This window comes from Dicentrarchus labrax, unplaced genomic scaffold (genome assembly GCF_905237075.1).
Source record: "Dicentrarchus labrax unplaced genomic scaffold, dlabrax2021, whole genome shotgun sequence".
Lineage (NCBI taxonomy): Eukaryota > Metazoa > Chordata > Actinopteri > Moronidae > Dicentrarchus > Dicentrarchus labrax.
Genome location: NW_026136705.1, coordinates 15,875,130 through 15,892,469, shown reverse-complemented (window position 1 = coordinate 15,892,469; position 17,340 = coordinate 15,875,130). Strand labels below are relative to the sequence as shown.

Below are 17,340 nucleotides of genomic sequence, written 5' to 3'. Positions count from 1 at the left end.
GCAGAAAAACCTTCACGCATTTTCAACCTCATTATTTCACCCGGTTAATGCAAACTCCCATTTCTTTGTGTGTGTGTGTGTGTGTGTGTGTGTGTGTGTGTGTGTGTGTGTGTGTGTGTGTGTGTGATTTGGTCTTTAAGTCGCTCTCGCGGTGCTTCGTGTTTTCTTTTTCTGTGATGCATATGTAATTCACACTCTCCTCCTCAACACATTTTCTTTCGGTCTAATTCCTTCTGTCTTCACACACACACACACACACACACACACACACACACACACACACACACACACACACGCACACACACACACGCACACACTCACCCACTCTCCCTCTCCTTTTCTCTCTCCTTCACTGTCCCCTCCCTCAGTTCTTCCTCTCCATCCTCTGCTGTTTCGCTGTCTTATTCTCTGTTTCTCTTTTTCCCTTTCTTTCCACAGTGTGAACCTCCCTCCCCCTTTTTTTTAATCCCCACCACCTCTGCTTTCCATCTCCATCCTCCCCCCTTCCTCCATCTCCCTTCATATTCACCCCATCTTTTATTTCTTTTCCGCTGTTTCTCTCTTGCCTTGGAAAAAGAAAACGGATATACTCTCACCTTCCCTTTTCTCCGCTCTTTCTCTCTCTCATACTAAATTCCAAGACCACCCTCTTTCCTCTCCTCTCTCTTTCTTTGCTCACTCTCTCTATTTCCCTGTGGCCCTCCCCCTCCCTTTTCATGTTTCCCCCTCCCTCCATCCTCTCTTTCCCTCGCTGGTTCAGTTAGTCAAAGAACAGATTCACGGAAGGAAAGAAAAGGGGGGAAAGGCAGGACGAGAGTGAGAGTGCAGGAGTGGGGCAGGCTGGGGAGAGGGGTGTGGGGTCTCAGCCCTCTGTCGTGGGGGGTTGGGGGGGTTGAGATACACCCCAATATTTTGTTCTAAGTACCATGGACTGCCTCTGCATTGTGACTACAAAGGTAAGCCTATCTGTTGTTCCTTACTTTAGCTGTGTGTGTGTGTGTGTGTGTGTGTGTGTGTGTGTGTGTGTGTGTGTGTGTGATTGAGAGAGAGAGAGAGAGATAGAAAGAGAGAGAGCTGCCACAACTGTATCTGGACACTGAGAAGAGGGAAGCGCTCATCTTTCTGTCATTTATAATTATAAAAGTATAGATGCCTTTCTTCTTCTCTAAGACACAAGCATGTCTCTATGTTTGTGATCTTTTTGCGAGATTTTCATATTTCAGAAAAACCTCAGGGTGAGCTGGGCTACCTGAGCAGTGTGTAGACAGAATACTCTTTGATATTTCCCTCTTTGGATGACCCTCTCTCCCACTCTGCATCTCCTACTCTGTGTCATGCTTTGCGAGTGTATAAACAGGGGCCGGTTGACCTGCGTGGACGTAGTAAAAAGCGGGAGAGAGCCGGTGCTTGGGTTGCTTGTGTGGGGCTTTGTGTCATGCCGGAGCTGCAGAATATGTCAGGGAGAGACCATGGGAGGGCATCCTGCATGCTAATCTCCTCATATTTTCAGCTGCTTTTATCTTAACCTCGACCGGAGGCACACGTTAGAGCTACCCACTGTGCATATGAACACATCTGCCTCTCTCACACACACAGGATATGAGCGATGCGTTATATCATACACATGTGCTCAGCGTCAGCACTCAGCCCGACGCTCCATGGAGGCAGTCATAGTCATGAAATTGGCAGATAAAATGAAAAATGAAAGAGCTTTAATGTAGTCAGTCTCCAGACACACTCTGGGGTTAGACCCTGTTTGTTCAGACGCCTGCAATATGTTCTAGGTCTTCAAAAATCCTGGTGGACATACTTCAATATACTGTAGCAGCTGCACCTGAATGCAGTTTCTGGCAGGAAGTGATGACAAAAAGTGTGGAACAGGAACACACAAACACACACACACACACTCACACACACACTCACACACACACACACACACACACACACACACACACCGCAACTCTTACAGCTGTGTGAAGGTGGGGATCATTTGAAAATTTCACTTGGACTCAGTGTGTGTAGAGCAGAAGCGAATGCAGCTGGCCCTTTCAGACATATTACATAAATTTGTGCTTAACTGTGGCACATTACATTCATTTGCTTATCAACCTCTCAGTTTCCTTGGCAACAGAGATTATTGGTCAGTTAAACATAGATAGGTAGGTGCAGTCAGATGAACAGGGAGACAGCATTTTACACTCTGGTGGTTTACATTAAAGAACATTAAATACATGTAGGTTCAAATGATATACATGAGAATAAATTAAAAAAATGTATTTCACATCTTCTTCCAGTTCGCTAAATTCCAAACTGATCAGTGCCTGTTGGTTCTACAAAGCCTATTATTGTTTCCTAACACGATGCAGTGTGACAAATTCTCAAAATTGAAAATGTCAAGGTATCTCTCTCTGTAAACCTGGAACATCAGTCCCTCAACGCATCTTATTTGTCTTGAGTGTGACTCACTGAGTTAGTTAGAAAAAACAAACCAGAAACAAAGTAAAAGACCACAGTTGGTAAAAGTGGACATTTCACCAAACTTGTTCCAGAATCCTGCATCGCTATCAAAGTGAGAAAAGACTTACTGTAAAGCTGGCAAAGAAAACCCTGTCTATTGCCAAGAGATTGTGAGACAGATGGTCAGTTTATAAAAAGGAAAGTTAGTGCACAGAAGTGCGTAAAAGGAATATACTGACTGATTGGCAAAGCAGGTCCTTGATCAACCAGTGAGATGTTGGGTTGCATCTTCATTGCAGTGGCTACATGATCACATTATGATGAACAAAATCAGCTAAACCTTTGGTAAATCAATAAAAACCTGCACCCATCTTCCCACTGTGCAAATCAACCAGGATTTACCAGAAACTTGGTATATTCCTTTAAATGTGTCATTAAACTTTAATGGAGGCTGGCTGCATTGCAGGTGAGGAGTGTGGCTTGCCATCATGTAGCAGATGATGGGTGAGCAGCTCCCTGGGTGAGCTGTTCCCTGACACCCACATACTGTAGAACAGGTTATGTGAACAATGTTGCTTCCTAGTGCAGGTCTGTGCACAAACTTTGGCTGTGTGGGTGAAGCCACAGTAAGCCAGTGAGTGACAAATATCTGATAGGACGGTAAAACACCACTGTGCTCAATGCTGTTCTTAGTTTGAAGAATGGCAGACTTAAATGGCATCCCCAGTGAGCCACGTGTTAGGTGGGAAGTTAGCCGAAACCCTGAATTTCCAGTGAGATGTAATAAATGGAACAATTTTGATAGCAATAGAAGTAGAATTAGTGCAATTCTGCGAGGACAAAATGAAGAGCACTCACGGCAACTAAAAAGTTTGAGTTTTTTTGTTAAGGTAGCATTGGACAAGTAGATATTTTTTTATATACCTGTCTAGCCCTGGCGAAGTCCAAACCTTTGGCATGAATAAAATCTGAAACTCTGTCTCCAAAAGCCTTCAAAATGCTCTAGAGACATGTTATGTCAGACATAATGTTGTGTCTGTGTGCTGTAATAGCATCAATAATTAGAAAATAAGCTATCAGGAGAAACTAATGGTGAAAACCCTCCAACAAATACTCATGAGGTCATGACAAGTCATCAGTGTAGCCCGGATGCCACCTTTAACACCTTATAATCCAATTTTAAAGGGAACGCAAACTTTCAGGTCTTACCAAGTAGTGTTTCAACAGCTTATGTAATTTTCTGATCCTTCCTACACTAAAATCTCCCCCAAAAAATAAAAAATAAATTGCAAAATATGATAGCAATGCATCACACAGAAATCATTACATAACATTTAGAATATTAGGGCATATCAACTGGAGGAGACGTCACAGGATTTATATTTGGTTTGCGAGTCTGACAATACCTTTGACTCTCCCTCCCTGTATGGCACTGAATCAGAGAGAGATGGTTTGATGTTTGAGAGGCAAGAACAAAGATGGTGTGCACAGTAAAAGGGATTTTCAGCTCTAAAAGCAACTTATCTTATTCCAGTCGTGATGTCTGATAGAACATTATTGCAATAAAGAATGAAGTCTGAGTGGTAGAGAGGACATACAGTGTAATTCTGCTAGCTCTTACTGCCTTCCTCCTGCTTTGCTTGTCTTTACACTCCTTTGATTATCACTCCTCTCCCTGTTGTCACACTCGTTCCACTTCTCTGCTCTCACATTTCCAATTCCACATTTTTTTGTCCTTTCTGCCTCCTTCACCTCTGTAATCCCTCACTCAGTCCTCTCTTCCAGCCTCCTCTTTCTTTTATCTCCTTCTACCTCCTTTCCCCCCTTCTGCTTACTCTCCTTTTTTCTGTTCCCTACTTGCTAGCTTACCTTCTGCCCTTCTCTACAGCACTTTCGAGGCTTCCCTAGTTAGTGCTTCAAATAAATTATACATTTGACAAGATGTAGTGAAAGTCAGCAGCTCTGTGTGCACATTATTGGCTTCATGTATGGCTTCATGCTCCAGCGTGAACATCTTCTTCCCTGGAATGGGTTTGAGCACTCACATTTGTAATTATTTTGTGCAGCCAGTTCTTATGGTTCAATATATATGAATATTTATGTGTGTGTGCATACAAGGATGAGAAGCTTATGGCTGCTGCATCCTTCTCTAGTCCTAAGAGTCTCCAAAATGGAGTTAAGCTAAACCCTCCACTCACAAATCAAACAGAGCATCCTCAGTATTCATTCAGCTCGTCCGCAATTTTTGCTCATCTTAACAAGTGTCCATTCATCATACTGTGTGATGTGTGTCTGCACGAGTTTGGGACATACAGTGTGCTGTGGGTTAGGATTAGTGATCCAGTGGAGAGCTAATATGATCTCCGCTCAAGGGCACGAGCTTCCATGAGGCCTTTGTATGCAGCCACAGAGACACTGATCCTGCCAAGTTGCTCCCAGGGCACAGTGAGCGAAGAAGCAGGGCTTGCCCCGGTGCAAGTCTGATGCCATGACTGCACAGCGCAGAGGTTCTCTATTGTCTGATAAAAGACACAGCCGAATCGAGGGGATAGCAGAGCTGTAACTCAATACAGATAGATTAGTTTTCTCTCCATCATAATTTATTCTCAAATGACAGCTTGCTTTTTCTGCTCATGCAGAAATATTGCTGATTTCTGTGGTCAGCTACGGTTTTGTTTCGTCTTTAAGTACATATTGCACCACTCACCCACACATTCCACCGTTTTTTCCCGAAAGAAAGCCACACACACCTACATGATCAGACAGAACTCACGCAAACCGCAGAGCATCCTGCTCCAGTACAAGTGGCTTCTGCACTGTGAATTGTAACTGCAGCCTTTGCTCGAGTGCGAGTTAATGCCTTAGAAAACTTGTCAGATTTAATTAAACAGGAGGTAGAGGGTTGGTGTATTGTGCTATAATCTTTACTGCAGGTGTTAAATTGAAGCAGCTGCAATTGTGAATGGTGGTGTTTCAGAAATCAAACATTGGCTAATTAACTTTTATCAAAATGGCTTGACTCAGAACACTGAATCGCTGCATGTTCTATGATAAAATGTTGCCAATGCGATGCTAACCTCTAGTCTCTCAACTACTTTATAATGCCCACCACCCCCACCAGGAGCCTTAGCCAGCAAGGAGGCTGTTAAGAGCTTCTCTTTGTCAAAGGCACACAACACAATCTGTGCTCCACACTCTTTTCTCGCTGTCTTTTGCTTCCCTCGGCTCTACAGTCTCATCCATAGAGAGGATGAGCAATGCCTTATCATTTTTTTTTTTTTTTTCATGAATGTTTAGATACTATTGGTGGATATTTCAGTATGCCACAATTTTAAGAGACCACAGGCTCAGTCACTCTCTTTTTTTTGCTTTTTAGGGCTTTTATGTATATTTCTATTTCATGTTTATAAGGTATTGCAATGTCATATGTGTATATTGTAAACACCAAAGAGCCTATGGCCTCTCTAATACAAACACAAATGAACAGAATCCCCAAATCATTCGTATTGGTCTTAATTGTATTAAAGACTTCCTGTCACCCCCCCCCACAGGCTCTGCTGCTTAATTTCAGTGTTCTGGCTGTCAGCATTGCTGTCCATCCTGAAATTGTCCATATGACAGGTGACAGATTAGATCCATCATGGGTTGTTTGGGCTGGAGACTTTGTCATCTCACACTGAATGAGAACGCTAATGGCAAAACATGAGCCTGCTCTACTGGACCAGGAGGAGGACTGTGGCTGACACTGGTGCTGCTCTGCTCTGACAGTGTAGTGTGCACTAACTGGACAAAAAACACAGCAAATTGTTGTAATTGTTTGAATACGACGGAAAAATAGCTACATCAATAGCGATGATATATAGTTAAAGATATGGGTAGATTCAATAGAAAAGGCCCAGTGGGCCTCATTAGGTAGAGTGCTAAGGTCAAAGAGGGTCAACTTCTCACAAGGGCCACTGTAATAAAACTGTATGTCCACAGTATAGGCATTGTAGTTAAATGAGTCAAATAACTAGCATATGTTATTTAAATACAGTGTGTCTGACAATGTGTAGTATATGTGGGGTGGGACTGGGTGAGCCCGGAGAAAGAGAAAGAGAAAAATAGTATAAAAATGACAGAAACAAGAATGGCAAGGATGGTAGTGCTGATATCATCGATATGAATAGCACTTGTATTAGCCTTGCAAATGGGATCAGACTTTCTTACAGTGCTGTGATCATATTTTTCAATATAGCACACAATGACACCTTGTGGCACGTTGGTAAACTACAGCACAAGAGTCCATGACAATCTGGCTCAGGGATATCATCAGATTTTAGGTGCTTGTGTCCATACAAGCAGCTGGAGGCTTGAATGCTACGTTATGCAACCTGAGCCTTAGAGTACATATGTGGTTTGGTTCAGTGAGGTCGAGGCCTTGTGTTTTTCCTCATAATTACTAGGAAATTGCTGGACCCTGTATCAGTTATTCATGAGCAGTCTCTTGTCACAGACCTTTGTAATGTTCTCATCTGAAATGCAGGTCATGGATTCAGAGGGTTTTAACCTCCCGTTTGGCAAAGAGTACAAGGCTGCCCAGAGTACCAGTCATGTTTGAATTATATGCTTTCTAACTCTAATGATACACTCTGCTGCCTAGATGTGTGGCTTAAGCACTGAAAAAGAAAACATGCGAACTAAAAACATGACACGAGCTGATGACACCGTGAGTTCTAACGCACACATACACACTCGACACAGTAATGTAAAAGCGCACATATTTTGTGGGATTTGTTTGTCTCTGGCTCTGTATCTTCATGTTCCTCTTATAGGTGATGTCAGTTGCCTAGCAACCAAGCAATCAGGGCCTGATTGTTGCCATGACAACATGGCAGGGGTATCATCATGGAGAGAATAGAGATGAAAGGAGGAAGGGAGGGAGAGAGAGAGGAGAGGAAAATAGAGATAGGGAGGGAGAGAGAGAGAGAGAGAGAGAGAGAGAGAGAGAGAGAGAGAGAGAGAGAGAGAGAGCCCTGCCATTGAAGGGTGTTGATAATGTGAAGCCCACAGTGTGCAGGTAGGAGGATGACCTCTGTGTAGGCGGCAGCAGAGAATGCTCATGAATGCGAAGAATAGAAAATTAATGTTGGGTCTTACGCGGCTGGATCCGCGGGTTACACAGCGTTTGACACTGTTCTAACAGTACAGGCTTCATTCCAGATGGAAATGTCACGACGTGCTCCAGTTGTCTTTAGTCACAGACAGTGAAGCTGATGTAGAAGCCGCAGCTCAGTGTGTCGCTGAGATCCAGAGGGCTTTGGGCCTAACCTCCGCAGGTGTCATAACCCATCCATCACCCGACAGCAGTCCAGTGTAAAACAGCCCAATGGGGTCATGGTGCATTTACTCTGTTTATTCCCTCGCTCAACTCTGTTTCGCCCCTTTATACAGCCTGAGAAGGCTTTGGTTATAATAAGTGGTGGGACCATATTACATGTTCTTATTGTAAAGATTGAGCAAGTGTCTCTAAAATAACGACAGGGCACACTGTGATTTCTGGGCCATTATAGAGAATTTACTAAAATTCAGCCTGCAGGTTTGTGTTGCCTGTATCACTGATTTTAGTCTATAACATTTGGTAAAACAACATATTCTGCGCTTATGTGGCATGATTTATTTGTCCCATAAATCCCCATTTATACATTTCATAAAACAGTTGACAGTTAACTGATGCTGTAGTATTCATTTGAAAATTTTTACTCTTGGTTTTAGTTTTTTACATTTGCTATCAAAATTTCATTGGCAAATCGACTTTCACAGTCCAGTCAGGAACTATTTTGTTTTGCTGCAGCAGCACACGCCACAGAGGAGTGACTCAACTCAACTCCTTTGGCTAAAAAGTTACCATAAAACATCTAATAAATGCCTGGTTTAAAATCATTGCCCTACCTGAAGACAAAGACTTATGTGACTTTGTGCTGGGGACACAGAAATATAATTTATTACCATAGGTGTGGAAGAATTATTTACCTCTTACAGGATTTCTATCTTATTTTATGCCTGTCTAATAACCACTGAGCATTGTAGTTCAATCAAAGGTATTGTAGTGGGTATCTTCATGTAGAGGAGGAGGAGACCAAATGCAATACTTAGGCAATACATATTCTCTGCCATTTCAACATGTGAATACCTATTGTAACACCTGTGTCTTTAATCTTTTCATATGACTGTTAGGCTGATGTGATATGGTAAGGTGAGAAAGTACAGTGGGCTATTTTAAGATAGTATTTCCACCAAAGGCAGTTTAAGAGGTTGGATTTCAAAAGCGTAATAGAAAAAAGAGCCTTTAGAACAGAAAGATATCAGAGTATCCAGCCAACAATTTTGGCAACAATTGGTCACGTTTACGCACTCACATTATGTATAAAAAGAACACAATGAAATATGACCTTTGTGATGCTGAGACACTGTTAGGAAAGTCTATGAAATTAGTCTAAGAGCCAGCAGTGATGTCCGATAACTTCACAATCTACACACAAGCTAAGCTAAAACCGCTGATATAGAATATTAAGGCATAGAGACTTGGGATTTGCATATAAAACTCAAAATGGGGGAAAAAAAGTTAAAACTGCTCAAATAATTGTGTAACAGTGGATCAGCAATCATTTCAATGGTCATGTTATTTAAATAAAGTGGGTTCCACTTTCCCAGTGGGCAGCATCTGTGTACATTCTGCTGGGGCCTTTTCAATTAAAAAATACTGACTGCGTCCATATGCATGGAAAGTGTTGCTTTTTTGTTTCATGTCAGTATTTTCTCTCTTTTCTGTGGCTTGATGACAGTTTGCTATCTGCAGAGCAGGGACAGAATCCTAAGAATTAAAGGCCAACCTGATTATCTATTAAACGTTTAATCAACAGATTATCACAAAATAGTGAAACAAATTCCAGGAGCCATAACATTGTCAAATTACCTGTTCTGTCCTATCAAAGTATTCAATTTAGGACGTAAAACTGAGAAAAGAAGCAGTGAAGCTGCAAACCGTGAATATTGGCATTTTTTGCTTAACAGAAGAGACAAGCAATTAATTGATTATCAAAATTGTGGTCAATTAATCAACCAATTAATTTCTTTGTGTTTGATGTGCACAGAAGTTTCCGCAAATTGCAAATTGCCGGGGTGATTATGGAGCATCCTTAATAGCATGGCTGATATTTTATATTTGTAGTCGGAGCAGTGTGAGCAGTGGAATTTGTAGGCCAACGTCGAGACAGACGTGATGGCAATGACGTGAATTTGCGCCTCAGAAATGAACATATAGGCAGTTAAAACATTAGCCGGAAAAGGAATGAATATGTAATTATATAATGGTTGCATAACCAAGATATGTGTGTCAAAATGTTCCTCATTTTAAATCATCATCATAATATTTAGCCTTTACTTGACGTGTATGTTTTCGTAACGTCTGTGTGTGTGTGTGTGTATGTGTGTGTGTGTGTGTGTGTGTGTGTGTGTGTGTGTGTGTGTGTGTGTGTGTGTGTGTGTGTGTGTGTGTGTGTGTGTGTGTGTGTGTGTGTGGCGTTGTGTCGGAGCGCGAGAGGGAGAAAAGAGCGGCATGGATGGAAGCGTACTGTACTGTTTATTTCATGAAACGAGAAGAAAAATAAAATAATATATAAGGTTTACTCTCTGTCTCTACATCTCCTTCTCTCCCCTCCCTCACTCACCAGCAATGACAAACATATTTTATGAGTCACGGCTGGAGCACGCAACCAGTCCTCTCTATTCAGACCCTTGCCTTTAACATCAAGATATATCCAACACCAACAACTCTGGCTTCCAGGAAAACTCTCTCTCCTCGTCTGCTACGACACCCCCCCTTCCCCTTCCCTCTCTCCCCCTCCCTCTTTTTTATTTCCCCTTACCCTTCCCCAGCCTCCCATCTCTCTCTCTCTTTCTCCCCATCCCTCTCCTCCTCTACTGCGGGTGTCTGGGAGGCTGTTTTTCCTCTGTCTCTCGCTCATGAAGGGCCGCACTAAGCTCCCTTCTCTCTGCCCGTGTGTGGTAGGTAAATTCACCTCTCTGTTTGTGTCGTTCTTCTCCTTCCATCTCTCTGTTGCTGCCTCTGTTTTGCATGTTAGCCTAAAGTCTGCTAGTCGTTTTGGCAGGCTTAGGGGAGGTCTGCATCTACATCTGTGCATATTGCATCGAAAATGCTTGCCATCTCCTCCACTGTCATAGCTTAATCAAAAATATCCGTATGAGGATTTTTTTTTGCTCTCTTTGTACGTATGCTCTGGGTAGGTTTAGTCATGCACTTTGGGTATTACGTATGAATGTGGCCTGGCACATGTGGGTGTGTATGTGCCAGTGAGCATGGTTAGACACGCAGAGGGAGTAAAAGTCTAAAAGACTTGTTGATTAAAGCATTATAGATTCATGTATGCAATGATTTTATTCCCTGTTTGGATAGGTTTCGTCCTTATATTTGAATACAATTCACATTTTTGTGCCTATATCCTTGTGAGGACACAAGGAGACAAGCCCAGCCCTCTAAGATTAGGAAAATCCTCCAATTGTCAGAAAAATGACAGTCGTCACTTTGAAAGAGGTCATTTCATTTTTAGAGTTAAAGGCGTAGGATCAACATCAGGGTTGGGGACAGAGATTGGGGTTAGAGGTGAGAGAATGGGTTTTCGTTACACATCCAGTCCCATTATGTTGAATACAGTGTATATATGTATTTGCAGTTGTGTGTGCCTGTGTTGGTGAATATGAAAACACTGAGCAGGCAAGAGAAGTCCAGAGCTCCTCCAGCCTTAATTAGCTGAGTAGACATGATGAGCTTGGGCTGGTTGAGTGTTATGACACCAAGATGCCACTTAATGCAGTTCCACAGCCAGAAACCACTGTGTGTGTGTGTGTGTGTGTGTGTGTGTGTGTGTGTGTGTGTGTGTGTGTGTGTGTGTGTGTGTGTGTGTGTGTGTGTGTGTGTGCATCATGCATGCGGTCTAACAGAGCTATGCACTGGTTATTATCTGTGTTACGAGTTGTTGTTGCAAATGTGAACACAAACATAAGCTGTCAGTTCCTGCAGGTAGAATCGCAGGCCATTGTGCAGCAGATTTTTACTGTAAGTGGTTCTGACGAAGGAGAATCATTGTTTTTATTGACTACATGCTTAGAATGTACAGTGGAGTCAATAATTTATAGGACATTGTCACATTATTGTTTTGCCTCTGTGCACCAGCATGTTGAATTTTAAAATGTGATGATCGTGGTTAAAGTCCTGACTCTGGGCTCTACTTTAAGGGTATTTGCATCCACGTCAGAGCAAACATCCCCCAATTTTATTTGACTCAATGTAAAAAGATCTGGAGTTGATCCTAGTCATGACATTTGCGTTTAGGATCTCTTGTCTCTCAACATGAGGACCAAAGATGTGTCAGTGCCAGGAAAGTAGGCCAACATTGGGCTGAAAAACCAGAATAAATTAGTGTTGTCGCCCAAACATTTAACAAAAGTTATGTTTACGTTCAGTGACACACTGTGTATATCCTTGAGGTCAAACAAACTTGTCAAGTGAATTTCCTTCCTCATAAAACATTTGCAAAGACGAATTTTTAAGTATTTTAAATTCTGCATTGTTTAAATCTATTGTTACCTAGCAGTCTCCGTCTTCCTGTCTTTGTCGTTGCATTAAAGCATAATTTGGTGCATTACCTGTAGATCAGTGGATTAGTGTGACACCATTGGTAGGACTGCGTACTGCTTGACCCCCATGCCCATGCACACAAGATAGGCAAAACGGAGAACCACTCACAGGAGACGTTTCTATAGCACTACTATAGGTCTAAAACTCCACAGGGATCCTTTAAGACGCAACAGTGCACTTTTGATTTGAGCAGTTGTGAACAACCTGCTGGATAAGGTAAGACCAGTATAGTGGATAACAGAACTGGAACTCTGAAGAAAAATCCCTTTATAGCTGTCCAACAGATCAAGAAGACACTCCAGGATGTAGGCGCATATATGTGTCAGAGTCAACCATCAAGACAAGACTCCATCAGCAAAACCTCAGCTAGTTCACCACAAGATGCAAACCCTAGAAAGACCAGGTTACAGTTTGCATCAAGTACTCCAGCAAACCTGTAGAGTTCTGGATCGAAGCATTCTGGACAGATGAGACAAAGCTTGACTGGGGCCAGAGATGAAAATGTGGAAAAACATAAACAACTCTTAATCGAAGGCATACGTAATGATGAACATGGAAGTATGTAGAAACAGATCCAACGCATCAGAACTCCTTGATAAATGCTTTATCAGCAGGACAATTACACAACAAACAAAGATTGTGAGATTTCGTTGGGCCAACCAGACAGCGTAATGCTCTTGACTGGGCCGAGTCAGTCACCCGACCTCAAGTTCAACCGAGTATGTGTTTAATTTGCCAAGGACCTGACTGAAGGCTAAAAACCCAATACAAGTGAAGATGGCTGCAATCCAGGAGTGTCAGAGCAACACCAGCAGAGATAGATACCAGAGCACAGATACCAAGAGTCTGTTGAGGTCTCTGGGTCATAAACTTCAACCAGCCACTGACTGTAAAGTAATTTCATCCACATATGATAAGTTTAGTTAAAGACTAAAGATTTTCCTAGTCGACTCATTGTCTTTAGATAAAGCCAATAGTTGACTAGTTGTTGCACGTTTATGATTTTAATTTAATTGTTTAAATATATAGATTTTAACAGCCGCCTTTTAGATGATAACAGAAAAAGTAATGAATCTGAAGGTGTCAGAACAAGTAGGGAGTGAACATCGAGTTAATTTATTTCAACACAGTAAGACACAAGTCTTGTTGTTCAAAACACGGAATAAATAACTTCCAACTTTACAAAAACAAACACTGGCTGATTTATTGATACGATGATGTTAAATGTAAACACTTACTTACAAATGAACTCACTACAAACTCGCTCCTCTTCTTCTGTTTGAAGAAGAATCATAACAGTCCCGTTCTGAGTCGCTGTAAATCAGCTGGCCTCCATTGGTCCGCTCTGGTATAGTAAACTAATAGAACTGCTAACTAGCTAGTGGCAGCAGCTAGTAGAGTTAGCACATGCAACAGTGCCTCCAAGAGGCAAGAGAAAAGGTCTGTGTTGCTCTCCTGATACTTTGGTCACGGTGACAGTGTTTTTGTTTTTCTGCGACTACCTGACTAATGAAACGAGTCCCATGAAGTCTATCTCTTACTGCTGTACCTGAGGTAATTTAATTTGCAGAGAGCTTGAAAACAGGCTTAAATACCATCAGAACTCTCACATGACACAGTATTCATCGGATATGATGGAGTTCTGCTCCTCATGTAGGGTCATGGATCATAATGCAGTGTCAAGGTGCGTTAATTTGTTTAACAACAATTTCAAAAGCAGATAATTCCCATTAGTTACCAGTTTTAACCCTTTTACTGTGTGGTTCTCATCCTCTTTTCTGCAACAGCCTATATTCAACCAAACATTGCTTACTAGTTAGTACACTGGGTAATTACTGCTATCCAGGTATTTTACGAGTCTAACTTATTTTAACAGAAATCAGTGTTTTCCTGTCCAAAGAGCCTGTATCTGTCAGTAAGCATGTGACATTCTCAACAATGAATGACCCCACATCACCCCCCAGTACTGGTTATTGTACCAGCTTTGTGAGCCGTCTTTAGCAATCACAGCAGCAAAAGATGTGTAATATTATAATGTTGGCCATAAACAGTATATATAGTTGCTGTGTTACAGCATTTACCCGGTTGAGTCAACTGCATAAACGCTGCCAGTCAGCTCTACCTGTTGGCACCCGGTGGCTCTGTTTTTATCATCTTGGCTAGAAGCGATGCCGTGGCTGACCAGACTGGTAGCCTGCTGTGTTCGCTACATACCGAGCCAAACCTATCAGTAGTGGTCTGAGCCTCTTTGTTGCATTTCATCACAGTTGGCCTCAAAAGAATATACTTTTACTCTGTTAAAAGTGTGAGGCAATTTCTAAATTTGAGAACGCACACGCAGCGAGGTGCAGACCAGTGTGAGCTTCAATGCAAGTCCATCATAATTGAAACACATCACACAACTCTTCTCTAGCACACAATGCTTTATTCACCAAATGTTTTTGGCTAGCTTGCCGTCACTAATGACAAATGCACATTTATACTCTGCAGTTGTCTGGCAGTCACTCATATCATTCTGTCTTAGACCATTGAGCTATAGCGTTAAAGTAAGTGTTGTAAATGTGTGGTATCTTTGTGGCCACCAGTGCCATGATCTGGCACTTTATGCTACTTGGTTCATAAGTGTGGGCTTATAATGGAAGAAGGATCACAGTTGGGGTCTACCATCCATAGAACAAAATGTAATTATTAGAAATGTACAGCCCACAAAGTGAATTCCATTTTCATGTCTAATTATAGACGGCGCTGTAGTGAGAAAGAAAATGAAACTAATAGCAGCTCAACTGTAGTCTGAGCACCATCTACTGCTACTTAAGTGAGCTTTACTGCTACAGCTGCTACAGAAAATATGGCAAGGCTTGTCAACACTATATAGAAAAATTGTTCTTTTAAAAGACATGTGGTTAGTGCTAGCATGTTAGCTCATAAAAAGGCATCCATTGTATGTATCTTGACTGATTTGGCTAAGGTGCATGATACCAGTTATTAAATTTGGCAAAGTCAAGCAGCACATGGTTTCTCACAACCAGATATAACACATCAACCTGCATCTATTAAACCAGTAGTATAGAAGTATAAACAACAATATAAGGTTTTTCTATTAAAAATCTGCTCTCTATTTGTATGAAAGTCTGTCCCATCTCTAATCATACCGGCCTATTTGGCATTATGTTTTTCATTAGTGAGGAAGGAAATGTGTTTAGCAGCATTTCATTTCTGTTTATTCCATTGTGCACAATGTACTGTCCTCAACTCCAGTAGGGGAACAATCGAGAGTCTGAATTTAAATGAACACAATTCAAGTGCTGTTCATTACAATTTGATTAGGTGTTGAGCTAGACATGAAATAAGCTGAACACAATACAAATCAAAGATTTATTTATAGAGAATAGAAGTCAAATCTTGTGTGAATATACAGTATATTGTGGCATATAAAGCAGAGCCAGCCACTGAGGTCCCATGTTCTGAGGTTAGAAATTATGGAGAGGCACATGGTGGCTGCTGCAGCTGAGAGAAAGCTTTTTAGCTTGTGGGTGGTTCTGGTTTACAATAGACAGATTTTGATACAGGTTGGAGATGGAGCCGACAGGCCGTAGCGATCCGTCTTCCACATTTCTTTCACATCATACATGTATAAGTCTCAGATGGAGGACAGCTGGCAGAGGATCGTCTCAGTACTGTGGACAGCACACTGCTGTTGTCTTTAGTGTGGGAGGAGGCAAAGCACAACCAGACTGATGGAGGAAGTGAGGTGATGGCTGTATAGAATTAGAGCACAAGTTGCTGTGAGACAGTCTTCGCTTGTCACAGGAAGAAGATCATCTGTTAGGCTTTCATGATTATGGTGTAGATGTTCTCATCACATTTGAGGGTGGTGCAGATAATTAACCCCAAGAGTTCAATTTAACCATTTAATAACTGTAAGCATGTTTGCAGCTACCAAAAAAGGAGAAAAAAGTATATTCCCAGGCTAATCGATTTGAAGTGTGTTGAAGGTGTAACATGCACTACATACTTAATGCATAATGCATTGCTCCAAGTCAACACGATGACTCCATTCTGGCATGTTAAATTTACACAGCTGGATGGTTTTGCAAGAGACAGGAGCAGGAATATCAGATGTGAAACATTACGGTTTGCCTATAGAGCAGCCTTTGAGTGCTGCTGTTTCACCTGCAACTGAGGTGAGCCAAGGCTCTACCACAAGATCCAGGGAGTCCAGGTTTTGGGGGGTAACACTGTTCTGAAGGAATGAATCCCCGTGCAACTTGAGGAATGAGGAAGGGGTTTTTTAAGACTGATCATAAAGTTATCTTTGCCTGACATTTGGAGACGCATTTTAGCTATGTGGCAGTCCTCTCTATTTTACCTCTTGTAAATTGTTTTAGCGGACCATGTCCACTTTGACAGGAAAATATTTTCTAGTACGAACAGGTGAAATCAGATATTTAAGCTGTGAGAAATCAGATATAGCAGGTTCTGTGTAGGTGTGAATACTATAATTCTCACCTTGGGTGTTTTCCTAGCCAGTAGAGCTGAGGCAGTCCTCAGGAGATTCCCAGTTGTGTTTGCACTTTAGTTAGACTATTTCGGTGTCAAAGCTGCTGAGTACTGGAGGTTCAATTCAGGTAGATAACCCACTGTTTGGATTCCTTTAGATACCCAGCTTTCTTTACGTGACAGCAGTTGTAATTGCCAATCAATATAAAAAAATGTATTCTCTGCCTACTAATACAGTGTGGGCTTACCTGAGTGTAGCTGAAGGACACACAAACTAAAAATAAGGAAGACCATTGTGAGGCAAGCTTCATTGTGCTGCACTCAAAACAGATTATAGGGTGGAAAACATATTTTCTACATCAGTCATATTTGTACATCAATTGTTTAGAGAGAGAGAGTCCAGGAAGCAGAACAGTACTGTTCTCGAATGACGTAGGCTAAAAAGGTTCAGCTTGTTCCTTTATTGTCATTATTGGAATTACTAGTTGATTCTGAAAGGACCAGTGTGTAACATTTAGGAGGATCTATTGTCAGAAATGGAATATAATATTCATATATTCATAGATTTTCATCAGTGTATATTTGTATAGAAATGTTTTTGTTACCTTAGCCGTTTTTATCTACATATGCCATGGGTCGCCTTCCATGGACTCCGCAATGTTTCTACAGTATAGCCCAGAGCAGGC

General features: G+C 41.7%; 1 protein-coding gene across 2 annotated transcripts in view; it reads left to right on the top strand.

Annotated features, from left to right (window-relative positions):
• The first annotated feature begins 229 nt into the window (after nt 1–229).
• The window catches only part of LOC127364004 (disks large homolog 4), a 64,449-nt gene continuing 47,338 nt past the window's right edge, over nt 230–17,340 (top strand). Inside the window, exon 1 of one of the 2 annotated variants that reach the window (XM_051401044.1) lies at nt 230–956. In XM_051401044.1, the coding sequence (XP_051257004.1) occupies nt 927–956 (30 nt within the window). In that variant the 5' untranslated portion in view covers nt 230–926. Of the gene's footprint in view, nt 957–10,227; nt 10,504–17,340 lie in introns of those variants that run through there. The other variant, XM_051401042.1, reaches the window with a different exon arrangement.